Source organism: Coregonus lavaretus, assembly GCF_964263955.1.
Source record: "Coregonus lavaretus genome assembly, chromosome: 16".
NCBI classification, from domain to species: domain Eukaryota; kingdom Metazoa; phylum Chordata; class Actinopteri; order Salmoniformes; family Salmonidae; genus Coregonus; species Coregonus lavaretus.
Window position 1 is genome coordinate 44,189,047 of NC_140003.1, and position 26,819 is coordinate 44,215,865.

At 46.8% G+C, this 26,819-nt stretch overlaps 1 protein-coding gene across 7 annotated transcripts in view; it reads right to left on the reverse strand.

Annotated features, from left to right (window-relative positions):
• The window catches only part of LOC311144125 (high affinity cGMP-specific 3',5'-cyclic phosphodiesterase 9A-like), a 51,328-nt gene that overhangs the window by 11,000 nt on the left and 13,509 nt on the right, over positions 1-26,819 (reverse strand). For 2 of the 7 annotated variants that reach the window (XM_084180104.1, XM_084180107.1), the window contains exons 2-10: positions 14,902-14,972; positions 14,213-14,323; positions 13,685-13,728; positions 8,335-8,389; positions 7,273-7,343; positions 2,175-2,259; positions 1,580-1,640; positions 313-387; positions 27-113 (exon numbers count right to left, since the gene is read on the reverse strand). In XM_084180104.1, the coding sequence (XP_084036230.1) occupies positions 27-113; positions 313-387; positions 1,580-1,640; positions 2,175-2,259; positions 7,273-7,343; positions 8,335-8,389; positions 13,685-13,728; positions 14,213-14,323; positions 14,902-14,972 (660 nt within the window). Of the gene's footprint in view, positions 1-26; positions 114-312; positions 388-1,579; positions 1,641-2,174; positions 2,260-7,272; positions 7,344-8,334; positions 8,390-13,684; positions 13,729-14,212; positions 14,340-14,901; positions 14,973-26,819 lie in introns of those variants that run through there. The other 5 variants (XM_084180106.1, XM_084180105.1, XM_084180109.1 and 2 more) reach the window with 5 other exon arrangements.

Here is a 26,819-nt window from a genome sequence, read left to right on the forward strand (position 1 = left end):
GTTGTAGATATCTCTAGCAGTCTTACCAGCCATCTCTTCAGTGTGATGGGGTTCATGTTGAAGTCCTTGACCAGGTTCAGGTCGTGATACATGTGCTCTAGGCAGCTCAGCATCTGATCACATGAAGGAAGGTGGAGGACTGAGACCGAGTGTGAGCGACAGTTCTATGGTACAGCAGTATTTTATTATCTATGGTTTAACAGCTCTATGGTAGTTCAATGTCTATGGTAGTTGAACCTATGTGGTAGTTGAACCTCTATGGTAGTTGAACGTCTATGGTAGTTTGTCTATGGTCCAACCGCCTGCCCTCACCTCGTTGGGCTCCCACTGCCAGACATCAAAGGTGGGTTGTCTGAGAGCTTCCACTGTCTCCTGAGACAGGTGGTACTACACACACACACACAGACACACACACACACACACACACACACACACACACACACACACACACACACACAGATACACACAGACAGACACAGACACAGACACAGACACACACACACACACACAGACAGACAGAGAGAGGCAGATAGAGAGAGGGACAGAAGGGGGGAGAGAGAAGAACAGCGTTTTGGTGAAGTCAGCATCTGACCTTGTTGGCCTCCCACAGCCAGAGGTCAAAGGCAGGCTTTCTGAGGGCGTCTATGGTCTGCTGCGAGAGCATGTACTGCAGAACCCAGAGCTCCCAGTTTACCCTGTCTGTCTCCGGTTGTAGCTGTGGGCTTACCTCTACATACACACCTGTACACACCTGACCTGACTACAGGTGTTAAACCGGCACTGGAGACAGATGCTGGCTGTATTTCTTTAGCCTCTAAGGGCCTTTGCACTCCGCCTACCTATGAAATCTAGGGTGAAACACTGGCACACCTGACATGGGTGCACTTAACTAGGGGCATGCTGTATCTGACAATAGGATGTACATCTGTCATACAACTGACTTAGGACACGTGGTGGTGTTCTGACACTATGGACATACAGGTTGTGTTCTGACACTATGGACATACAGGTGGTGTTCTGACACTATGGACATACAGGTGGTGTTCTGACACTATGGACATACAGGTGGTGTTCTGACACTATGGACATACAGGTGGTGTTCTGACACTATGGACATACAGGTGGTGTTCTGACACTATGGACATACAGGTGGTGTTCTGACACTATGGACATACAGGTGGTGTTCTGACACTATGGACATACAGGTGGTGTTCTGACACTATGGACATACAGGTGGTGTTCTGACACTATGGACATACAGGTGGTATTCTGACACTATGGACATACAGGTGGTGTTCTGACACTATGGACATACAGGTGGTGTTCTGACACTATGGACATACAGGTGGTGTTCTGACACTATGGACATACAGGTGGTGTTCTGACACTATGGACATACAGGTGGTGTTCTGACACTATGGACATACAGGTGGTGTTCTGACACTATGGACATACAGGTGGTGTTCTGACACTATGGACATACAGGTGGAGTTTTGACGCCCTGGACATACAGTCACTGATAACGGGCTCACTGACAATGACAAAACACACAGGAGTAATTTGCAGACCCCTGCCTTACCTTGGGGTAAGAGGGCACGTCTCTCCGAGGTGTCAGCTTCTTGTTGTCATCCAGGAAATTACTACAGTTCAAAGCAAGCAGTAAACAATCAATCAAATCAGACCATAAAACAGACACACACGTCACAGTGTGGTGTAGGATTGAAATAAGCTAACCTTTGTAACAGTAGGCCTATATAACAGTATATACGAGTATGTAACCTTATCAGATGCCAGAGGTTATTAATAAACACTGTATTATGCAGAAGAATGAACTTAAACTAAATCCCTTAATAATTGTCCAACCTGATCCCATTGTTATGCCACTGATCTACCCTGCGCAAGAGAGTGAGATCTCTGAGGGGGTTGTTAAAATTAAAGAGTATAATAATATACGATCTAAATATATAACCTAATGAGCATGACCCTGGTTCTAAAGCCCTGCTAATGGCCGACAAAGTTTTTCTCCAATACTTCCTCTACTAACTTACACTAAGATAGACTGTTCAATGTAAGATGTAGAAAACACCATTCAGACATTGGACATCGTTATCAGGATTCAGGTCGCAGCTAGAGGTCAAAGTTGAAAGATGATGAGATAATAAAAGGTGACTAACCTGTTGTTCCTGGACGCCATCTCCTCCCTGAGCTTCTTGATATCGCTGCGACACTTCTCTATCTCCACCACCTTCATCCCCTCCACTGCAGAGAAAGAGAGAGGGGGAGAGAGGTTCATATATCCTATGATACCAATAGTCAGGTGCAACACCTATTTCCTCCTTGTCTGATATCAGAACCACCTGTTCCAGGCCTTGTGTACTGTATAAACTATTAATATTGACTGCCTCTAGGCTCTATCTCAGCCAGATGACCTTATTGATAAACATGATGATGAGAAACCCTTATCGGGACTCCTTGGACTCATCTCCACACACAGACATGCATAGAAAGCTCTCCCTCGGCCTCCATTTGGCAAATCTGACTATAACTCTATCCTCCTGATTCCTGCTTACAAGCAAAAACTCAAAACGGGAAGTACCAGCCCAATACGGAAGTGGTCCGATGAAGTGGATGCTAAGCTACAGGACTGTTTCGCTAGCGCAGACTGGAATATGTTCCGGGACTCATCCGATGGCATTGAGGAGTACACCACATCAGGCTTCATTAATAAGTGCATCGATGATGTTGTCCCCAAAGTGACCGTGCATACACACAGCGCCTTCAGAAAGTATTCACTCCCCTTCACTTTTTCCACATTTTGTTGCGTTACAGCCTGCATTTGAGATGTATTACATTTTTTTGTTTTTGTCACTGGCCTACACACAATACCCCATAATGTCAAAGTGGAATTATGTTTTTTGAAAATGTTAGAAATTAATTAAAACTTAAAGCTGAAATGTCTTGAGTCAATAAGTATTCAACCCCATTGTTATGGCAAGCCTAAATAAGTTAAGAATATGCTTAAAAAGTCACATAATAATTTGTATGGACTCACTCTGTGTGCAATAATAGTGTTTGACATGATTTTTGAATGATGATCTCATCTCTGTACCCCACACACAATTATTTGTAAGGTCCCTCAGTCGAGCAGCGAATTTCAACCACATGCCTCGCAAAGAAGGTAGATTGGTAAAAAAAAAAAGAAGCAGATATTGAATATCCCTTTAAACATGGTGAAGTTATTAATTACACTTTGGATGGTGTATCAATACATCCAGTCACTACAAAGATACAGGCGTCCTTCCTAACTCAGTTGCCGGAGAGGAAGGAAACCGCTCAGGGATTTCACCATGAGGCCAATGGTGACTTTTAAACAGTTACAGAGTTTAATGGCTGTGATAGGAGAAAACTGAGGATGGATCAACAACATTGTAGTTACTCCACAATACTAACCTAATTGACAGAGTGAAAAGAAGGAAGCCTGTACAGAATAAAAACATTCCAAAACATGCATCCTGTTTGCAACAAGGCACTAAAGTAATACTGCAAAAAATGTGGCACAGAAATTCACTTTTTGTCCTGAATACAAAGTGCTGTCTTTGGGGCAAATCCAATACAACACATTACTGAGTAAAACTCTCCAAATTTTCAAGCATAGGGGTGGCTGCATCTTCAGGTTAAAAAAGAAACGGAATGGAGCTAAGCACAGGCAAAATCCTGGAGGAAAACCTGGTTCAGTCTGCTTTCCACCAGACACTGGGAGATGAATTCACCTTTCAGCAGGACAATAACCTAAAACACAAGGCCAAATCTACACTGGAGTTACTTACCAAGAAGACAGTGAATGTTCCTGAGTGGCCGAGTTACAGTTTTGACTTAAATCTACTTAAAAATCTATGGCAAGACCTGAAAATGGTTGTCTAGCAATGATCAACAACCAATTTGACAGAGCTCGAAGAATTTTGAAAATAATAATGTGAAAATGTTGCACATTCCAGGTTTGGAAAGCTCTTAGAGACTTACCCAGAAAGACTCGCAACTGTAATCGCTGCCAAAGGTGCTTCTACAAAGTATTGACTCAGGGGTGTGAATACTTATGTAAATTAGATATTTCATTTTCATTTTCAATAAACCCCAATGGTGGAACAAGCTCCCTCACGACGCCAGGACAGCGGAGTCACTCACCACCTTCCGGAGACATTTGAAACCCCACCTCTTTAAGGAATACCTGGGATAGGATAAAGTAATCCTTCTACCCCCCCCCCCCCAAAAAAAAACACAATAATAATAATAATTTAATAAATAAAAAATATTTTAAAATATTTTAAAATAATACATTGTAAAGTGGTTATCCCACTGGCTATAAGGTGAATGCACCTATTTGTAAGTCGCTCTGGATAAGAGCGTCTGCTAAATTACGTAAATGTAAATGTAAATGTAATTCTAAAAACATGTTTTCACTTTGTCATTATGGGGTATTGTGTGTAGATGGGTGAGATAAACATATTTTTATGTCACCCATTTTGAATTCAGGCTATAACACAACAAAATATGTTATGTCAAGGGGTATGAATTAATACTTTCTGAAGGCACTGTATCCCAACCAGAAGCCATGGATTACAGGCAACATCCACACTGAGCTAAAGGCTAGAGCTGCCGCTTTTAAGGACCGGGACACTGATCTGGACGCTTATAAGAAATCGCGCTACGACATCCGACGAGCCATAAAACAGGCAAAGCGTCAACAAAAATATAAACGCAATATGTAAAGTGTTAGTCCCATGTTTCATGAGCTGAAATAAAAGATCCCAAAAATGTTCCATATGCACAAAAAGCTTATTTCTTTTAAAATTTGTGCACAAATTAGTTTACATCCCTGTTAGTGAGCATTTCTCCTTTGCCAAGATAATCCATCCACCTGACAGGTGTGGCATATCAAGAAGCTGATTAAACAGCATGATCATTACACGGGTGCACCTTGTGCTGGGGACATTAAAAGGCCACTCTAAAATGTGCAGTTTTGTCAAACAACACAATGACACAGATGTCTCAAGTTTTGAGGGAGCGTGCAATTGGCACGCTGACTGCAAGAACTGTCACCAGAGCACACATGCACACACTCACACACGATTTCACAATGGTTTAAATCTGGGTTCAGGGTGTTCCACCAAAGACCTTGAGGCAGCCAGTCAATCTAGGACAAACACCACCCAGACATGACAGTAGCAGTACTTTACAGTGAAGGACGATGTAATAATTAAAGATTTATTACTGATTAAATGTTCCCACTGGACTGCACAGTGAGGCAGTGGCACCGTGTGTGTACGGAACACATTGTGACAGAACAGCTGAAGGCCGTTGAGGTTTCGGAAACAGTAGGGTGCAACAAACTCTACTACCAGAACTTAACTGGAATGAGGCATATCAAGCCATCTTTATCAATTTTATTTTAAAGCCCTGTTTACAATGTGATTACAGACCACTAACACATTAAATCAAAGAGAAGCCTGTGAGCATAGTGTGGGACAGTGTGTAAACTAACTTCCTGGCACACAACGAAATGGGCAGAAATAGGAAGCAGCAGTAGCATTAACTATAGGGTCAATGACAGCTAGAATAGCCGTCATTTAGCTAACCTCCATTATTACGGCGTCTAGCGGTGGCTAGCCATGTCAAGGCTACAGCTAGCATTGTATACGTCTATGACAACGCATATCTCCCACTAATTCCAGGGGGTTTTCTATGTGAATTCTGCATGTTCAATGTACCGGCGAATAACACGAGTCCAGAAGCCTGTTAAACTCATAGTACAGAACATAGCTAGTAACATGTGAACTAGTTCACTTCTCTAATCTATAGCCTAGTGTTTCCCAACCCTGGTCCTCCAGTACCCCGCAACGGTACACATTTTTATTGTAACCCTGGACAAGCACACCTGATTCAACTGGTCAACTAATCATCAAGCCCTCAATGAGCTTAATGGAGGTGTGTCTGTCCAGGGCTACAACCAAACTGTGTACTGTTGGGCGGCACCGGAGGACCAGGGTTGGAAAACACTGATCTAGGCAAAAGGAGAATAACAGGGGAATGGACTCTAGAGAATGTATGATGTTGGGGGCAGGCATCCACTTGATATGTCTATTGTGTTACACAACAGGGCTCAAAGATACAATTAAAGACAAACATTCAGTAAGTTAGCGGACAGTTTTGTTTGTAAGACAATTTTAAAATGTCAAAATCACTGTATAACAACCACTAGACACAAGTACGTTTTAAAGTTGAAGAAAGTTGCATAGCTAAATAGCTAAATAGCTCAAGACAATAGACCTAATTGAAACCCTCCCAAACAGTCAAACCCTCTACTTCAGGATGTTACTTTTCTTAACCTTAACATCCTCTTTTCATGACTCAATCTCCCGTTTCTATTTCCATTTCCCATCCAGCCAAGTTAATGAGTGACGAGTGAACCTATTAAAATATGCCTCTCACATACAGTGGTACATAAATGTTTACTGCACACTTTACTGCAGTTTCAATGAGGGTTCGATTGCCGGTAGGGTTGCAAAATTCCGGAAACTTTCAATAAATTCTCAGGTTTTCCAGAAATCCTGATTAGAGGATTCTGGCATTCCAGCTGATTCCCTCCTGATTCCGTGAATCCTCCAACCAGGATTTCAGGAAAACCAGAGAATTTATTGAAAGTTCCCGGAATTTTGCAACCGTATACACAGGCTCTACACACAGTTACTGAACATCTAGGTTAATCGCTGAATAAAAGGTGAAATTACACAAATGTAAATGTAATACTGAACACTGTTTCAGGGCATCTGCTTGGTATTACGGTTTCAGGGCATCCGCTTGGTATTACATTTGAGTTATTTTGAGTCATTGCATGTCACTCTTTAACTAAAAGTCGCCTTATAACCAAAGCATCTTAAAGGACCATGTTGCATTTCTTCTATTGTCTGCATTTCAGTGTATCTGCTCTGCAGTCCCCTTACTATTCCCGTAGCAGGTAACAGGACATGCACTCACTGTGATATAAGAGGCTGCCTCCTCTCTGGGGAGAAACTCACTGTGATATAAGAGGCTGCCTCCTCTCTGGGAGAAACTCACTGTGACATAAGAGGCTGCCTCCTCTCTGGGGAGAAACTCACTGTGATATAAGAGGCTGCCTCCTCTCTGGGGAGAAACCAAATTCACTGTGATATAAGAGTGTCTCTCCTCTCCGGGGAGAAATAAACACACAGACAGACACAGTACTGTGTGACTCACGCTCAACTCTCTTCTCCAACATGGCCAAGCGGTTGGTCACCTCCGTCTTCAGCTCGTTGATTTTAAACGCTCTGCAGAGAAAGAGAGAGATGGACAGAGAGAGAGATGGACAGAGAGAGAGAGAGAGAGAGAGAGAGAGAGAGAGAGAGAGAGAGAGATGGACATAGAGAGAGAGAGAGAGAGATGGACAGAGGGAGAGAGAGATGGACAGAGAGAGATGGACAGAGAGAGAGAGAGATGGACAGAGAGAGAGAGAGAGAGAGAGAGAGAGAGAGAGAGGAGAGAGAGAGAGAGAGAGAGATGGACAGAGGGAGAGAGAGATGGACAGAGAGATGGACAGAGAGAGAGAGAGAGAGAGAGAGAGAGAGATGGACAGAGAGAGAGAGAGAGAGAGAGAGAGAGAGAGAGAGAGAGAGAGAGAGAGAGAGAGAGAGAGAGAGAGAGAGAGAGAGAGAGATATGGACAGAGAGAGAGAGAGAGAGAGAGAGAGAGAGAGAGAGAGAGAGAGAGATGGACATAGAGAGAGAGAGAGAGAGAGAGAGAGAGAGAGAGAGAGAGAGAGAGAGAGAGAGAGAGAGAGAGAGAGAGAGAGAGAGAGAGAGAGAGAGAGAGAGAGATGGACAGAGAGAGAGAGAGAGAGAGAGAGAGAGAGAGAGAGAGAGAGAGAGAGAGAGAGAGAGAGAGAGAGAGAGAGAATGGACGAGAGAGAGAGAGAGAGAGAGAGAGAGATGGACATAGAGAGAGGAGAGAGAGAGAGAGAGAGATGGACAGAGAGAGAGAGAGATGGGGAAATAAAAGAAAAGGCAGATAGAAAGAGACGGAAAAGAGAGAGAGAGAGAGAAAGAGAGAGAGAGAGAAAGAGAATTAGGCAGAGGGATAGAGATAGAGAGCGGGAGGGAAAGAGAGAGAACAAAAGGAACAGAGAACGTTCATTATCTGAAAGCAGCACATCCATTAATATAGTGACAGATAAATAGCAAGCCTTTACGAAAACAAGAGAACAAAAAGCATTTACGAAGGCAAGACACAAAATGTCCATGAAAGCAATATCAGTGCTCTTACCTGGAAAACTGCTCTGCCACTTGTGTCAATACATTCTGGAAGAGTTCCTCTTTATCTGTGGGAAGGAGGGATAGGACGGTATTACACAGAAAAGCACAACTCATATACTTCACTCCATGTTATAACGACAACACCGCACACAGGTCTGATGCACTCACCTATCAGACTGAAGCCTTTACTCAACTATCTGACTGAAGCCTTTACTCAACTACCTGACTGAAGCCTTTACTCAACTACCTGACTGAAGCCTTTACTCAACTACCTGACTGAAGCCTTTACTCAACTATCTGACTGAAGCCTTCACTCAACTATCTGACTGAAGCCTTTACTCAACTATCTGACTGAAGCCTTTACTCAACTATCTGACTGAAGCCTTTACTCAACTATCTGACTGAAGCCTTCACTCAACTATCTGACTGAAGCCTTTACTCAACTATCAGACTGAAGCCTTCACTCAACTATCTGACTGAAGCCTTCACTCAACTACCTGACTGAAGCCTTCACTCAACTACCTGACTGAAGCCTTTACTCAACTATCAGACTGAAGCCTTTACTCAACTATCTGACTGAAGCCTTTACTCAACTATCTGACTGAAGCCTTTACTCAACTATCTGACTGAAGCCTTTACTCAACTACCTGACTGAAGCCTTTACTCAACTACCTGACTGAAGCCTTTACTCAACTACCTGACTGAAGCCTTTACTCAACTATCTGACTGAAGCCTTTACTCAACTATCTGACTGAAGCCTTTACTCAACTACCTGACTGAAGCCTTCACTCAACTATCTGACTGAAGCCTTTACTCAACTATCTGACTGAAGCCTTTACTCAACTACCTGACTGAAGCCTTTCACTAGATCACATAGGTCTGATGCTCTCAAATATCTGACTGAAGCCTTCCATTAGAACTGAGCCTGGCGGTGTAACAGATATTGATTGGCCCTTCTCTCACACTCAAACATACACACACACACACACACACACCAACACACCTTATGTAAACCAGCGGCAACGAGAGAATGAAAGCGATACAACAGATGGCAAAAGAAGAGAGAGTAATTGTTTTCTTCTGTCTCACTACTGAATGCAGTAGTGGTGTTTGGCAATTGTGCCAGCTTGATATGTTAATAAGGCAGTTTGGAGATGGTGCCAGCTTGATATCTTAACAAGACCCTTATAATTTCCCTTCCTACGCACAGAAAATAACTAAATGACAAAAACACAGCCCTGCTATTGGTGCAGAGCAGAGTGGTGGCCAAAGTTCACCTGAGAGGCCAATAAAAGTGCAGGTATGTGAACTAGTAAAACCACCGGTTGGCCTGATCCCATTGTACACCATGTCACATTATTGATATCCCATTGTACACCATGTCACATTATTGATATCCCATTGTACACCATGTCACATTATTGATATCCCATGGTACACCGTGTCACATTGACGCTAGAACACTATTTCACCAGGGGTCAGAGGTCAGGAGCACACTAAGCCTTGCCTCTCCGACGGCCACAGAGCGAGTGTGTCTGCATCACTCTAATAAAAGGACCCATTTGAGTTGTATGGTCTTGAACCAGGTGAGTTGTATGGTGTTGAACCAGGTGAGTTGTATGGTGTTGAACCAGGTGAGTTGTATGGTCTTGAACCAGGTGAGTGCGGTAAAGATGGGGAACAAAGACACAACATGTTGTTTTATGGAATGTTTCCCCCAGATGTTGAGCTGGACTGTCTGTGTAACTCTTGTGTTTGAGTGATGAGGACAAAATGTTGTTGTAACCAAGCAAGACCGTCAATAAAATAGTGTGTATGTGTGTGTGTGTGTTTGTGTAAGTCTGCCTATTACCTAAACTTGTTATTGATTATGCTCCTTTATGTGCAGTGTGCACGTCAGGTATGTGGGTTAGTGTGTGTGCGTGTGTGTGTGTTAAAATATGTGAAAATAGTGATGAAAATATTTGTCAAACACCTACAAATATTTTTCAGTGGCAAAGTGACGAGACGATAACTGATTGAATAGACCCAGAAAAAAACTATTACTAAACAAAAATAATTTTTCATTTCGGCTGACTAAATTATCTCTGTGATTAGTAAATGGACTGGACAAGACTTTTTTCAGGGAGAGATTGAGAGCTTTTCAGTGTTATTTGTTTGGTCCAATCAAAAGCATGCATGGCATTTTCAGAATTGTAAGGCTTTCCCACTGTTACTCAATGTTGCAATGCTGTTATTGGTAGAAAAGAAGTACCATGCCCAGGTTATTCACGAGTCACCTCTCTGCCCGGCAACCATTCTCCAATCCGGCGGCAACAAATCATTGATGCAAATAAGGCACATGCCATGGCTACTCTGCCGGTGGAGTAGAGACCTGAGAATAGCTGTGCAGCGACGCTCCCCATCCAACCTGACAGAACTGGAGAGGATCTGCAGAGACGAATGGGAGAAACTCCTCAAATACAGGTGTTCCAAGCTTGTAGCGTCATACCCAAGAAGACTTGATGCTGTAATCACTGCCAAAGGTGCTTCAACACGGCTAAAACCATTATTTGGTCAAACAGTGCATTATCCTCATTATTGCTGTAATGAAAGTGTCTGCCCAGCCCCTGGGCCTGTTCCACTGGGGCCTGTTCCACTGGGGCCTGTTCCACTGGGGCCTGTTCCACTGGGGGCTGTTCCACTGGGGGCTGTTCCACTGGGGCCTGTTCCACTGGGGCCTGTTCCACTGGGGCCTGTTCCACTGGGGCCTGTTCCACTGGGGCTGTTCCGCTGGGGCCTGTTCCACTGGGGCCTGTTCCACTGGGGCCTGTTCCACTGGGGGCTGTTCCACTGGGGCCTGTTCCACTGGGGGCTGTTCCACTGGGGGCTGTTCCACTGGGGGCTGTTCCACTGGGGCCTGTTCCACTGGGGGCTGTTCCACTGGGGCCTGTTCCACTGGGGCCTGCTGCCGTGATGAGCGAGCCTCTTGATGTGCACTCCGGGAGAGAAAAAAGGCTTCTGATATACATACCGTATATAGCTTTGGAAGCAACTACTGTTGTTCACAGCTTTCTGTGGGTATCATTTATCTCTTAATATTGAGCTCAATAGCAACTATTTAAATATGTACTGTTAGATGAATACATAGCAGTGGGTATTATATTTGTGTGTTGGCGATCTACACTACCGTTCAAAAGTTTGGGGTCACTTTGAAATTTCCTTGTTTTCGTAAGAAAATCAATTTTTTTGTCCATTAAAATAACATCAAATTGATCAGAAATACAGTGTAGACATGTTTTATGTTGTAAATGGCTATTGTAGCTGGAAACGGCTGATTGTTATTTACGTCATTTAGCAGACGCTCTTATCCAGAGCGACTTACAGTTAGTGAGTGCATAAATTTTTCATACTGGAGCATCAGCAATTGTGGGTTCGATTACAGGCTCAAAATGGCCAGAAACAAATAACTTTCTTCTGAAACTCATCAGTCTATTCTTGTTCTGAGAAATGAAGGCTATTCCATGCGAGAAATTGCCAAGAAACTGAAGATCTCGTACAACAGTGAAGAGGCGACTCGGGGATGCTGACCTTCTAGGCAGAGTTGCAAAGAAAAAGCCATATCTCAGACTGCCCATCTTAATCTTTTATTTTTATTGGCCAGTCTGAGATATGGCTTTTTCTTTGCAACTCTGCCTAGAAGGTCAGCATCCCGGAGTTGCCTTTTCACTGTTGACGTTGAGACTGGTGTTTTGCGGGTACTATTTAATGAAGCTGCCAGTTGAGGACCTGTGAGGCGCCTGTTTCTCAAACTAGACACTAATGTATTTGTCCTCTTGCTCAGTTGTGCACTGGGGCCTCCCACTCCTCTTTCTATTCTGGTTAGAGCCAGTTTGCGCTGTTCTGTGAAGGGAGTAGTACACAGCGTTGTACGAGATCTTCAGTTTCTTGGCAATTTCTCGCATAAAATAGCCTTCATTTATCAGAACAAGAATAGACTGACGAGTTTCAGAAGAAAGCACTTTGTTTCTGGCCATTTTGAGCCTGTAATCAAAACCACAATTGCTGATGCTCCAGATACTCAACTAGTCTCAAGAAGGCCAGTTTTATTGCTGCTTTAACCAGCACAACAGTTTTCAGCTGTGCTAACATAATTGCAAAAGGGTTTTCTAATGATCAATTAGCCTTTTTAAAATGATAAACTTGGATTAGCAAACACAACGTGCCATTGGAACACAGAACTGATGGTTGCTGATGATGGGCCTCTGTACACCTGTGTAGATATTCCATAAAAAATCCGCCGTTTCCAGCTACAATAGCCATTTGCAACATTAACAATGTCTACACTGTATATCTGATCAATTTGATGTTATTTGAATGGACAAAAAAATTGATTTTCTTTCGAAAACAAGGACATTCCAGTGTGACCCCAAACTTTCGAATGGTAGTGTAGCTAATGTGTTTTGAGTTTTTACTTCCTAATGTGGTGAATTAGCCCCAAAGTACATTAGCTTTCTGATATTAGTGCACATCAAGATGTAGGCAAACTCATATTGAACAACAAAATTCAGAAGATTCAAGAGCCTTATTTTATCAGTAAAATATAACAATCTACATGGAACCACAAAAGCTTCTACCTTGAACCAAAAAGGGTTCTTCAAATGGTTCTCCTATGGGGACAGCCGAATAACCCTTTTAGGTTCTAGATTGCACCTTATATTTTAAGAGTGCAGGACAAGGCTATGTACTCTATGTTAGTGCACATGGAAGTCAGTGATTTATGTTTACTATAGATTAATGAGGCAATACACGTGATGTGACTCAAATGTGACTCAAATAAAGGGCATTTAGTTGACTAAAATGGCCCACTTTCTTCATCATTTTGACAAACTAGACTCAATCATTATTCAAATGACAAAATGATATTTTAGTCAAAATAACTAAGACTAAATCTAAAAAAGAATGCTAAAATTAACACTGGTGTGTGTCTGTGTCTGTGTCTGTGTCTGTGTGTCTGTGTGTCTGTGTCTGTGTCTGTGTGTCTGTGTCTGTGTGTCTGTGTCTGTGTGTGTCTGTGTGTGTCTGTGTGTCTGTGTCTGTGTGTCTGTGTGTCTGTGTCTGTGTGTCTGTGTCTGTGTGTCTGTATTTGTGTCTGTGTGTCTGTGTCTGTGTCTGTGTGTCTGTGTGTCTGTGTCTGTGTCTGTGTGTCTGTGTCTGTATTTGTGTCTGTGTCTGTGTCTGTGTCTGTGTGTGTGCTTGCATGCATGCTTTCATATATGCTATATACTATATGCTAATGTACTTTTTCGTATGTGCTTGTCAGCCATGCGTGTCTATTTGCGTAGCCAGCGTCTGAAAACCCCTGGCCCCCTGGGACTCACCAGCTAGCTGTCCACCAATCAGGGGCACCACTCTGTACGGTGACCTTTAACACAACAGAACACACACCAGTCAGTTTAGACAGGAAGTGGTGCAGAACTCAAATACGTCCCCCCCCTTCCTCCTAATTAGACGTGCTGTCGATGTCCTCTCCTCTTCCTCCCACTGTCTTACTCAGCGTCTGAAGTGTGAGGACACGCTGGGGGCTGTGTGTGTGTGTGTGTGTGTGTGTGTGTGTGTGTCTGTGTGTGTCTATGTGTCTGAATGTGAGTGAGTGAGTGAGTGAGGATTATCTGGCTCACTGTTTCACCCTGACCTTGGACCTGTTAGTGTTTTTTGCTAACCCTGGGCAATAGGGCACTATCTGGGATATGTCCTGCTGTTCAATGGACATTTAAATGATATAACCATTAACCCTTGAAGAATATAACTTATTATGCTTATGAGCTTAGGCTGCTAAAATTACAGATTGTACCTTCATGGACCAACGTGTCATTTTCTGCTATAAATGTGAATGTGACAGGGCCTACCTCTCGGTGTTGTGTGGCATGGTGGGGTCGATGGACACCATGGCTCCCGTGGAGTCCAGCAGAGACAAGGTGGTGTTCCTGTCCAAAACAGACAAAGCAGGGACACTCTCTCTAAGGATGTGTCCCACTATGGTTCAATGAAGAGGGTGTAAGTGTTTGGCACATTCCAAATATCAATCAAAGAAACCAAGCGAGAGATGGAAGCTAGTCAAAACTATTGCGACCTATGACCTCGTATCTTGTCATTATGGTTGTTTTCGTCATCTAATAGAAGTGATCCTCAAAACAACATTAGAAACTGGGTGGTTCGAGCCCTGAATGCTGATTGGCTGACAGCCGTGGTATATCAGACCGTATACCACGGGTATAACAAAATATTTATTTTTACTGCGCTAATTATGTTGGTAACCAGTTTATAATAGCAATAAGGCACCTCGGGGGTTTGTGGTATATGGCCAATATACCAGGGCTAAGGGATGTATCCAGGCACTCTGCGTTGCGTCCTGCATAAGAACAGCCCTTAGCCGTGGTATATTGGCCATATACCACACCCCCCTCATGCCTTATTGCTTAATTAGAAAACCAGTCAAGCATACAGGAAGATTAAAGGATCCAGACAAATACTTAAGACGATTCTGAGCCTCACAGCAGAACTAAAGAGAGGAAAAGAGAGTTGAGCAGAACATTACCTTGGGATACCCAGAGCGGTGCACAATAACTCCTTGATATCGTACGGGCTGCAGAATCGACTGAAGACCACCTATGGTAACAGTAGCCAAGACATGCAACATCGTGATAATCCATAACATATATAATGTATGGCATGCAATACTCTATTTATGGTGTACAGTAATACAGTAGTCCAACAGAGTCCGCACTGAGTACATCATGTTTGGCATGTGAACAAAAACGTTCATGTTCACATAACAACCATCATTACATTTTTAGTCATTTTAGCAGACGCTCTTATAAATAAAATATCCAGAGCGACTTACAGTTAGTGAGTGCATACATTTTCATACTGTTGTTTCATGTGTGTGTGTCACGGTTTCGGCCGAGACTGCTCCTCCTCCTGGTTCGGGCAGGCTTCGGCGAGCGCCGTCCCCGGAGTACTAGCTGCCACCGCTCTATGTTTATGCAGTCGATTGCTTTTGTCTGTCTTTATCACCTGTGGCCAGTTGTGTGTTGATTGCGTGCCCTATAAGTTCCTTGTTTTGTGTTAGTATTATTGTGTGTTGTTTCTCACTGTCATGTTGATCGGAGCTGCGTGTTCGCATTCTGTTTGTTTCATGTTTAGTGTTTACGCGTGTTTGCGTAATTCTCCCTCGCCTCTTGTTTTTCGAGGTCGTGTTAATTTTGGACAGTCTACTTTGTTTTATTAAAGACTGTTGGACTTTACCTCTGTGTCCTGCGCCTGACTCCTCCACCACATCCACATCGGTTCCCTTCTGACAGAACAACACACCACTATGGAGTCAGCAGGAACAGCGGCGGCACCCGAATCCCTGGAATACCGGATCAATTACCAGGACACCATGATCCGGCAACTCGGGGCCGCCATGGAGGAAGTGTCCAACACTCTGTGCCGGTTGGTGAATAGAGAGGTGCCCACGCACTCTCACAACATCCCATCACCAACGGCCAGTCCTCCTCTCTCAGCACCGGAACCCAGTGGCATTCGGCTCTCGCTCCCGAGGGCATATGACGGTTCTGCAGCCGGGTGTCAGGGATTTCTCCTGCAGGTGGAACTTTACCTGGCCACCATACACCCGGCGCCCTCGGGATACGAGAGCGTCTCCGCCCTCATCTCCTGTCTATCCGGCAAGGCGTTGGAGTGGGCCAACGCCGAATGGAGGGGAATAGACGCCGCAACCATCACCTACGCGGAGAGCGTCTGTTCCACCTCCGACAGGAGAAGAGGAGCGCACAGGAGTTCGCACTGGAGTTCCGGACACTAGCAGCGGATGCGGGGTGGAATGAGAGGGCCCTCATCGACCACTACCGGTGTAGCCTACGAGAGGACGTTCGTCGTGAGCTGGCCTGCAGGGACACCAACCTGTCGTTCGACCAGTTGGTGGACATTTCCATCCGTCTAGACACCCTGCTGGCTACCCGCGGACGTCCCGAGTGGGGGTCGTCCATTCCACCCTCCAGCACCTCCGAGCCGATTCCCATGGAGCTCGGGGGTGCTGGCGCTAGAGAGAGGAGGAGAGGTAACCCGAGGGGGGCCATCCCCTGCACCACCTGTGGTCGTGGAGGACACACCGCGGCCAGGTGCTGGGGAGGGTCTCCTGGGAGAGGTGACAACAGGCCACACACTGGGGAGTCATTTCAGGTGAGCAGGCGCCCCACTTACCCAGAGCTTTCTGTTGGTCACATGAGTATTCCTGTGAAATTTCCACAGGTGGCACCTCATTCCCAGCATAAGGCGCTAGTAGATTCAGGTGCAGCTGGGAACTTTATTGATCGGGCCTTTTGTTGTAGGTTAGGAATTCCCCTTCGGCCGGTAGAAACTCCATTTCCTGTCCACGCATTAGACAGCCGGCCGTTGGGGTCGGGTCTGATCAGGGAGGTCACAGCACCACTGACGATGACGACGCAGGGGGGTCATGAGGAGATCATTCAGTTTTATCTGATTGACTCTCCTGCGTACCCCGTGGTGTTGGGCCTTCCCTGGTTAAGCACCCATGATCCTACCATAGCGTGGCAACAGAGAGCTCTTATGGAGTGGTCTGCCCAGTGTGTAGGGAGATTTTTAGGTGTTTCCGTAGGGGCGACCTCGGTAGAGAGTCCGAACCAAGTGCCCGCACTGCGCATTCCCCCTGAGTATGAGGATTTAGCACTTGTATTTAGCAAATCGAGGGCAACACGGCTACCTCCTCATAGACAGGGGGACTGTGCGATAAATCTCCAAACAGGAGCGGCTCTGCCACGGAGTCATGTGTATCCCTTGTCTCAAGAGGAGACAGCGGCTATGGAGACTTACATAGCCGAGTCCTTGGCACAGGGATACATACGGTCCTCTACTTCCCCAGTCTCCTCGAGTTTCTTCTTTGTGAAAAAAAAGGACGGGGGATTGCGCCCGTGTATTGATTACCGGAGTCTCAATCAGATCACAGTTAAATACAGTTACCCACTTCCACTGATTGCGACGATGACGGAGTCGTTACGCGGAGCGCGGTTCTTCACAAAGTTAGATCTCAGGAGCGCTTACAATCTGGTGCGCATTAGGGAGGGGGATGAATGGAAAACAGCATTTAGTACCACCTCGGGTCATTACGAGTATCTCGTCATGCCATACGGGTTAATGAATGCTCCTTCAGTCTTCCAATCCTTTGTTGACGAGATTTTCCGGGACATGCATGGGCAGGGTGTAGTAGTTTACATCGACGACATCCTAGTGTATTCTTCTACACGAGCCGAGCATGTAGCCCAGGTGCGCCGAGTGTTGAGAAGACTGTTGGAGCATGACCTGTATGTCAAGGCAGAGAAATGCCTGTTCTTCCAGGAGTCCGTCTCCTTTTTGGGTTATCGGTTGTCTGCGTCTGGCGTGGAGATAGAGGTAGACCGGGTATCGGCCGTGCGTAATTGGCAAACTCCAACCACTGTAAAAGAGGTGCAGCAGTTCTTGGGTTTTGCTAATTACTACCGGAGGTTTATTCTGGGTTTTGGACAGGTTGCAGCGCCCATTACGTCCCTGCTAAAGGGGGGTCCGGTTCGTTTGCAGTGGTCGGCTGAGGCGGACAGGGCATTTGTCAAACTAAAGAACCTGTTCACCTCGGCCCCTGTGCTGGCGCATCCGGATCCCTCTTTACCCTTCCAAGTAGAGGTGGACGCTTCCGAGACCGGTATTGGGGCAGTTCTGTCACAACGGTCCGGCACGCCACCTAAACTCCGCCCCTGTGCGTTCTACTCTAAGAAGCTCAGCTCGGCGGAGCGTAATTATGATGTTGGGGACAGGGAGCTGTTAGCCGTAGTCCAGGCCCTAAAGGTGTGGAGGCATTGGCTTGAGGGGGCTCAACACCCTTTCCTCATTCTGACTGATCACCGTAACCTGGAGTACATCCGGGCAGCTAGGAGATTGAACCCTCGTCAGGCTAGGTGGAACATGTTCCTAACCCGGTTTGTTTTTAAGATCACATACATCCCTGGGTCCCAGAATGGTAAGGCAGACTCCCTGTCCCGGCGGTATGACACAGAGGAGAGGTCCAACGAGCCTACTTCCATATTGCCGGAGTCTTGTTTGGTGGCTCCGGTGGTATGGGAGGTCGATGCGGAAATCGAGCGGGCACTGCGTACCGACCCTACTCCCCCCGAGTGTCCTGTGGGGCGGACGTACGTTCCGCTCGAGATTCGTGATAGACTGATTTATTGGGCTCATACATCACCCTCCTCTGGACATCCAGGTATTGGCCGGACCGTGCACTGCCTTAGCATGAAATACTGGTGGCCAACGTTAGCCAGGGATGTGAGGGTTTATGTCTCCTCCTGCTCGGTGTGTGCCCAGTGTAAGGCGCCTAGACATTTGCCCAGGGGTAAGCTACACCCCCTGCCCGTTCCACAACGACCATGGTCCCACCTCTCGGTGGATTTCGTAACCGATCTCCCCCCCTCCCAGGGGAATACCACCATTTTGGTCGTTGTGGATCGGTTTTCTAAGGCCTGTCGTCTCCTTCCCATGCCGGGTCTCCCTACTGCCCTACAAACCGCTGAGGCCCTATTTACCCATGTGTTCCGGCACTATGGGGTCCCCGAGGATATAGTGTCTGACCGAGGTCCCCAGTTCACCTCCAGAGTTTGGGGGGCGTTCATGGAACGGTTGGGGGTCTCGGTAAGCCTTACCTCGGGGTACCACCCAGAGAGCAATGGGCAGGTGGAACGTGTCAACCAGGATGTGGGTAGGTTTTTGAGGTCCTATTGCCGGGACCGGCCGGAGGAGTGGTCCAGGTTCATCCCCTGGGCAGAGATGGCCCAGAACTCTCTCCGCCACCCCTCCACCAATTTAACACCTTTCCAGTGTGTTTTAGGCTATCAACCGGTCCTGGCACCATGGCACGAGAGCCAGATCGAGGCTCCTGCGGTGGACGAGTGGATTCGGCGCTCGGAGGAGACGTGGGACGCTGCCCATGTCCATCTGCAGCGTGCCATCCGTCAACAAAAGGCGAGCGCCGACCGCCACCGCAGTGAGGGACCGGTGTACGCACCGGGAGATCGAGTCTGGCTCTCGACTCGAAACCTGCCCCTCCGCCTGCCCTGCCGGAAGCTGGGTCGGCGGTTTGTGGGGCCCTTCAAAGTCCTGAGAAGATTGAACGAGGTGTGTTACAGATTACAACTGCCTATAGAGTACAAAAATATTAACCCCTCGTTCCATGTGTCTCTTCTCAGGCCGGTGGTAGCTGGCCCACTCCAAGAGGATAGGATAGGAGAGACCCCTCCGCCCCCTTTGGACATCGAGGTGGCCCCGGCGTACCGGGTCCGGACCATCTTGGACTCGAGGCGCCGGAGGAGTGGTCTCCAGTATCTCGTGGAGTGGGAGGGGTACGGTCCGGAGGAACGGTGCTGGGTACCCAGGAGGGACATACTCGATCCATCCCTCCTGACTGAGTTTCACCATGGGCATCCCACGCGCCCGGGTCCGCGTCCTCCTGGCCGTCCCCGAGGCCGGGGTCGGCGCACGGCTGGAGCCGCGCGTCAAGGGGGGGGTACTGTCACGGTTTCGGCCGAGACTGCTCCTCCTCCTGGTTCGGGCAGGCTTCGGCGAGCGCCGTCCCCGGAGTACTAGCTGCCACCGCTCTATGTTTCTGCAGTCGATTGCTTTTGTCTGTCTTTATCACCTGTGGCCAGTTGTGTGTTGATTGCGTGCCCTATAAGTTCCTTGTTTTGTGTTAGTATTATTGTGTGTTGTTTCTCACTGTCATGTTGATCGGAGCTGCGTGTTCGCATTCTGTTTGTTTCATGTTTAGTGTTTACGCGTGTTTGCGTAATTCTCCCTCGCCTCTTGTTTTTCGAGGTCGTGTTAATTTTGGACAGTCTACTTTGTTTTATTAAAGACTGTTGGACTTTACCTCTGTGTCCTGCGCCTGACTCCTCCACCACATCCACATCGGTTCCCTTCTGACAGTGTGGATATACAGCATTTCTATAATATATTGAAAATGCTGACATATACAGTATTATGTAAATACATGTATATGCAGAGATGTTGGAGATGCTGATGCTGATCCTAGATGTGGAATACGTTCCTAATGATCAAGGTGGTACAGCAAACCAGTGTATTTAGTCAGCCTTTTCTAGAACCCATTCAACCATCCTCAGAGTACAGAGTGAGAGGAAATGGACAAAACCCGCCATCGGTACCAGTACTCCCTGTACACAGCCTCATTATTGTTATTTTATTGTGTTATTTATTTATTTTATTTAGTAAATAATTCTTAACTCTATTTTCTTAAAACGGCATTGTTGGTTAAGGGCTTGTAAGTAAGCATTTCACGGTAAGGTCTACACCTGTTGTATTCGGTGCATGTGACAAATAAAATTGGTTTGATTTGATTTGAAGGACTCTGCCTGGTGTCTATATTGGCAGATCCAAAAATGCTTATCTGTGACGTCACAGGGTAGGATTAAAATAAGAAAATAACAGTGATTTTCAAAACGTACAGTTGTGAATATAACTACTGTTCCCTGAAGGAGGGAATGAGGTATAACATACTATGGGGAGTCAACAACCAATCATATTCACCTGAAGAAACTGAAATCCCGCCCAACTCGCCAATGGATGACGAGCCCGCCCTCAAAATCCCTGCCTTCCTGGCTATAATAGCGGTGCTTGCATTCATTTCCTAAATTCAGTGCTGCTCTTCAGTGAGCCCAAATCCCCTGATGGTGAGGGGCCAAAATATGTTATACCTCGTTCCATCCTTCAGGGAACAGTAGTTATATTCATAACTGTACATTCCCTTTCAGTCGGTCACTCGGTATAAAATACAATGGGGAGATACAATCACGCCCCAAGCCGGCTCAGAGGGTATCAAACAAAGAAGCCCATGGCAGCTCAAGAACACACAGGTTCCACCGGCTCCAAAAAGGGGTTACAGAAGCCACCTTTTACACTAATACTTAACTGAGAAGCCTGAACTGTCAGAGCCTCACGAGACCTGAACTGTCAGAGACCCATATAGGACACCAGAACCTGCTGCAACTTGGATATGCACACTGACACGCTGCCTCTGAAGCCCAAGTCCATAGACCCCACGGTTCCAAGAACAATACTTACCTTGTGAGTACTGAAATGTCAGAACTTGAACCGCAAGTCCAAAACAACAGAACACCAGTCGGCACACGTGCGCTGCATAGCGTCGACCAGAGTCAATGAACCACGGCAGCCCGAGGATCAAACCCACAGGGAACTGTGGTAACCCGGATAAATGCGCAACCCTTGTCCTTTGCTGTCATATGCCAGGGAGATAGCCTCCACAATCCAATGAGAAAGACACTGCTTATAGAAAGTGCCCTACCCCAAGCTGGATTAGGGAAACAGACAAAAAGCTGGTCACAAATGCGGATAACCTTGGTCCTATCCATATATGTGCGTAAAGCGTGCATCGGACACAGGCCATTCAACCTCCATTGTTCATTGGAAGCAAACAGAGGAGGTGAGAAAGCGAACAGCTCGAAAGCCAGGGACCTGTAAGACACAGGCGTAACCTTAGGAGCAAAAGCTGCATTAGGACGTCACATCACTTTGGAGTCGCCAGGCACAAACTCTAAACAGGAAGGGTGTACTGATAGCGTGTGGAAATCCCCAACGTGCTTGGCTTATGCCAAGGCCATGAGCAGGGCAGTCTTGTAGGAAAGGACCTTCAGGTCCACAGACTCCAATGGTTCAAACGGAGCGTCTAGGTCCCAGGTCGGTGCCATAGGCTTAGACACTGGTCTGAGCCAACGCACGCCTTTCGGGAACCACACCACCTGAGGATGAGACCCCAGGGTAGAGCCGTCAATCCCTACATGACACGCCGAGATGGCTGACATATGAATGTGGAAAAAGAAAGGTCCTGCTCAAAAAGCGCTTGCAAGAATATCAAAATGTCCACCAAAGAGCTCTGAAAAGGAGAAACTTTTTTAAACCTGACACCAACCCTCAAACGCACGTCATTTATATGTTTACAACCCTCTCATAGAGGGCGCACGCGCCGACTGTGTAGTCTTAATCAAGTTCGAAGGTATACCCCTAGCCATCTAATTCAACCCTTTCAGGGGCCCAACCCCACAGATCCCATATCTGTGGTCGTGGGTGCCAAACTCCACTGCGTCTGAGACAATAGATCCCGATGACATGGAACCCCTCCACGGAACCCCGTCCAACAGGTGGATGATCTCTGGGAACCTAGGTTGTCTGGGCCAATGGGGAGCAACCAGAATCAACAACAGACCCTCCTGACGGACCCTCTCCACGGAGGCGTGAATCAGATACAACGGAGGAAACGCATAGAGCAGGGTCTGAGGCCACTGACACGCCAAAGCCTCCGTTCCTAACAGAGCGCCCATATCCCTCATTGAGAAGAACAGATGACAATGCACGTTTTCTCGCGATGTGTAAGAATCTACGTCGGCCCTGCCGAAACGATCCCATATATCTGGGCAACCACCGAGGGGGTGCAGTGTCCACTCCATAGAGATAGGACCCCCACCTGGAGAGTAGATCCACACTCAAGTTGAGAGATCCGGGAAGATATGTCGCCCTGAGCGACAGGAAATGTGCACTGCTCCATACGAGCAGATAACGGGCCAGATTTAGCAGAAAGAGAGACCGTGTCCCTCCCTGCGTCCCTCAGCGCTAGCAAAACAGTCAGTAGCTCTAGGTAATTGATATGCAGCGCCCTTTGCACTGTTGACCAAATCCCTCCTTCCGAGTTGCCCACACACATCACTCCCCACCCCAGTAAGGATGCGTTGCTGGTCCCTCCAACGCGCTTAGGATACCTTGAGCAACGCATAGCGGTCACCCAGAGCTGAAACAGATGCATCAACAGAAGCCCCAGAGGTACCACAGCTATCATAGAGACCATCAGACATAATAACCACAGGCACAAGAAAAAGGCACAGAGTGCCCCACTGAAACCGTGCCAGACAGAGCCGGAATATGACCCTCCTCTTTTGGGACAAAAAAAACGCATGATTCAGAACCGAGTCCAGAACGAGACCCAGAAACTGAATGCGCTGAGCCGAAGTCAAACAACTTTTCTTGTGATTCCCTATGAACCCCAGAGACTGAATATGGGAAACCAGCGTGGCAGTGTGGAGCTCCACATGTTCCCTCGACTCCGCTATCACTATCCGCTACGATCCGCACCGGTGCCAAAGCCTCCTCCACCACCATAGAAAAGGTGCGGGCGATCGGGAGAGCTAGAAACTCGTGGGCCACACCCTCAAAATAAAACCTCAGAAACGTTCTGTTGGGAGGATGCATAGACACATTCAAATACGCATCCTTTAGATCTATGGACGTGAACAAATCGCTGGGACGCACCGACTGCAATACCTGGCGAAGTTTGAGGTGCTTGTTTAAAACACGCAAGTCCAGGATGGGAAGCAACGTTCCATCGCTCTTGGGAACTAAGAAGTACCAGCTGTACCAACCGCTCTGTACTTCTGACACAGGGACCATCTGAACAGCCTGACACAGGGACCATCTGAACAGCCTGACACAGGGACCATCTGAACAGCCTGACACAGGGACCATCTGAACAGCCTGACACAGGGACCATCTGAACAGCCTGCGTTTGAAGGAGAGAGGAAATGTCCTCTCTCAAGACAGGCGCTGGGACCTCGGGGTCAATTGACGTGACCATGACGCCACGAAAAGGAGGAGGATAGCCAGCGAACTGCAGACCGTACCCCCTCGTCATCGTCCTCATCACCCCATGGTAAAACTGCGCATGCCCGCCACTGGAAGGAGCACGCTGCCAGTCTCCCTACATTACTTCCTGAAGGGGTTAGAGCGCCACCCTGAGGACCGGGAGAATTAGTTGTTTTTTGTCATGCTTGTTTTCATATCCACCATCTTGACAACCGTGTGTCTGAATGTGAGGAAGGAACTGTGTTCATTATGCCCACAGCTGGTCGATACCGCACTCCTGATACCCCTGAACACTGAGGAATCCTGGGTAGAAACCATGTGCTTTCGTGGTAAGGCCATTCTGATACCAGGCCCTCACCGAGTTCGGGGACTTCGGCAACCAGTAACTTGCCCCCGTTGACCGAGCCACTTGGGAGCACTGTTGCCACAGTAACTGTTGCCACAGTAAATGCTTGGGGGAGGAGGGCCCCGAGAACACGCCCCCTCCCTCAGCCTCCATGCTAGGGTCGCGAAGTCTGCTTCTTCCCCCGTGCCGCTGAAGAATCTGCTTTCAACCCGCTCTTCTTCGACTCAGCACGGCATCTGTGTCAAGGTGTCCACCGCTGCCCAGAAGTTTTAATGTCACGTGCACAAGTACAGTGAAATGCCTTTCTTGCAAGCTCTAACCCCAACAATGCAGTGATCAATAACAATGTAATACTAAAAATAACAAGGTAGAACAAAAACACACGAGATATAAAAATAAGAAGAACATGAGAAAGTAAGTAAGCACACTATATACAGGGTTAGTTCCTGTACCATATTTACAATGTGCAAGGATCCTGGATCGATAGAGGTAGATATGTATAGGGGTAAGGTAACTAGGCATCCTGATATATGATAAACAGAGTAGCAGCAGCATATATATGATGATTGTATGTGAGTGGGTGTGTGTAGAGTCAGTATAAATGCATGTGCATATTATGTGTGTGTGAGCAAATGATGGAGTGGGGTGTTTGTATGTGTGTTGGAGTATTAATGTACACAGTGTTTAGGGAGCCCTGTGAGCATAGAGACAGTGGAAAAATAAGAATAAAATACAAAGGTCAACTCAGATAGTCCGTGTAGCCATTTAGTTAGCTATTTAGTTAGCTATTTATCAGTCTTATGGCTTGGGGGATAGAAGCCGTTCAGGAGCCTGTTGGTGTCAGACTTGATGCACCGAGACGGTCAAAAAACAACTTCAAAGCCACCCCCTGACCCGGGGCAACCTGCCTCTGGCCTGGACTCTTTCCTTCATGCCTCGGGAACTGCCGAGCCGAGGTAAATACCTTCCCCCAAACCTGGAGGAACTCCGTTGCGTGGGAGAAGATCACCCCCAGGTGATCTGCCGCCCTACGACACAGCTCCATCAAAGGCGCATTAACCACCAATGGTTCACTCTACCCCTGCCGAATCCAAAGCTGGGGCTCTGATGTCATCCGATTCACACTCTGAAAACCCTCCAGAGCCAACCAGGGATAGTATATTTTCTCCGGACTCTGAACACTGCCGGAGAAACCGGAATGAGCCTCACTCGGCTGGGATGACACCCCTATCAACTCCGACCACCGCTGCTGCTCTCTCCTGGCCTTAACAACCCCATTCCCGAGGTCGCTTTACCGGAAGAGCCTTCGCCAGCAGCCCCAATCTTTCTCACAAAGTCAGCCCGACGCCCAATGGAAGTGGATCCCAGACGGAGACAATGGTCACATGAACTGGTCCGAGGCAAAGCCTCCTGAGCGTGTTTCCACCCCAGGCAAACAGGATAGCGCTCGTGAGTATCTTTAATTTTCATTGTGAAACCCCATGCCATAGGGCACGGTCGGAGGTTCAAATTCAGCTGGTTAGTCTTTTTGAACTTACTCTTACCACTGGCCATCTTTACTCAAGCAAGGAAGCACTGGCTACACAAGCAGAGCAGAAAGTAGTTAGCTTTTAGCAAACACAAAAACCGATACCAAGACCCAAAACATCTAGGGGGACGACTACTCTCTCCCCACTAACAGACACCTAAGTCGGAGCCGAATCTCATAGTCTTTGTGTGCTTGAAAAGTTTGTAAATTGCGTGACATGTTCTTCCTTCAGGTGAGCTGAAGTGCGAAGAATTGAGGAAATGAATGTGAGCCCCGGTCTTATAGCCAGGAAGGCCAATCTTTTCTACAAAACATAGAAATGCGCCGTTTTCACATATGTAGACACTGGTATTGTGCTGGAGATCATGAAAATGAGGTTGAAAAGTGGTGGAGTTGCCCTTTAATAACGATGGTTTTTGAGAACAGCTCTGAGATTTAATGATGCTCCTATGAAGGTTCTAACGATGAAACTTAGCCTTCAGATGCTTTTGGAAAACCGGGCCCAGTACAACAAGTGTAAGAGGGAGAGAAATGGAGAGATATGGAGAAGAAAGAGGGAGAGAGGAGGGGGAGAGAGAGGAGGGGAGAGCGGAAAGAGGGAGAGAGGAAAGAGGGAGAGAGGAGGGGGAGATATGAGAGACAGAGAGCACTCCAGAAACCTGGCATTGGCAGGCTGTCACAGGTGTGGAAGACAGTAATGTGTTTGGTTCAGGCCATTTATGTTCACAAACAGATAATCCACCATGAAATATACTGAACAGAAATATAAACGCAACATGTAAAGTGTTGGTCCCATGTTTCATGAGCTGAATTAAAATATCTCAGAAATGTTCCATATGCACAAAAAGCTTATTTCTCTCAAATGTTGTGCACA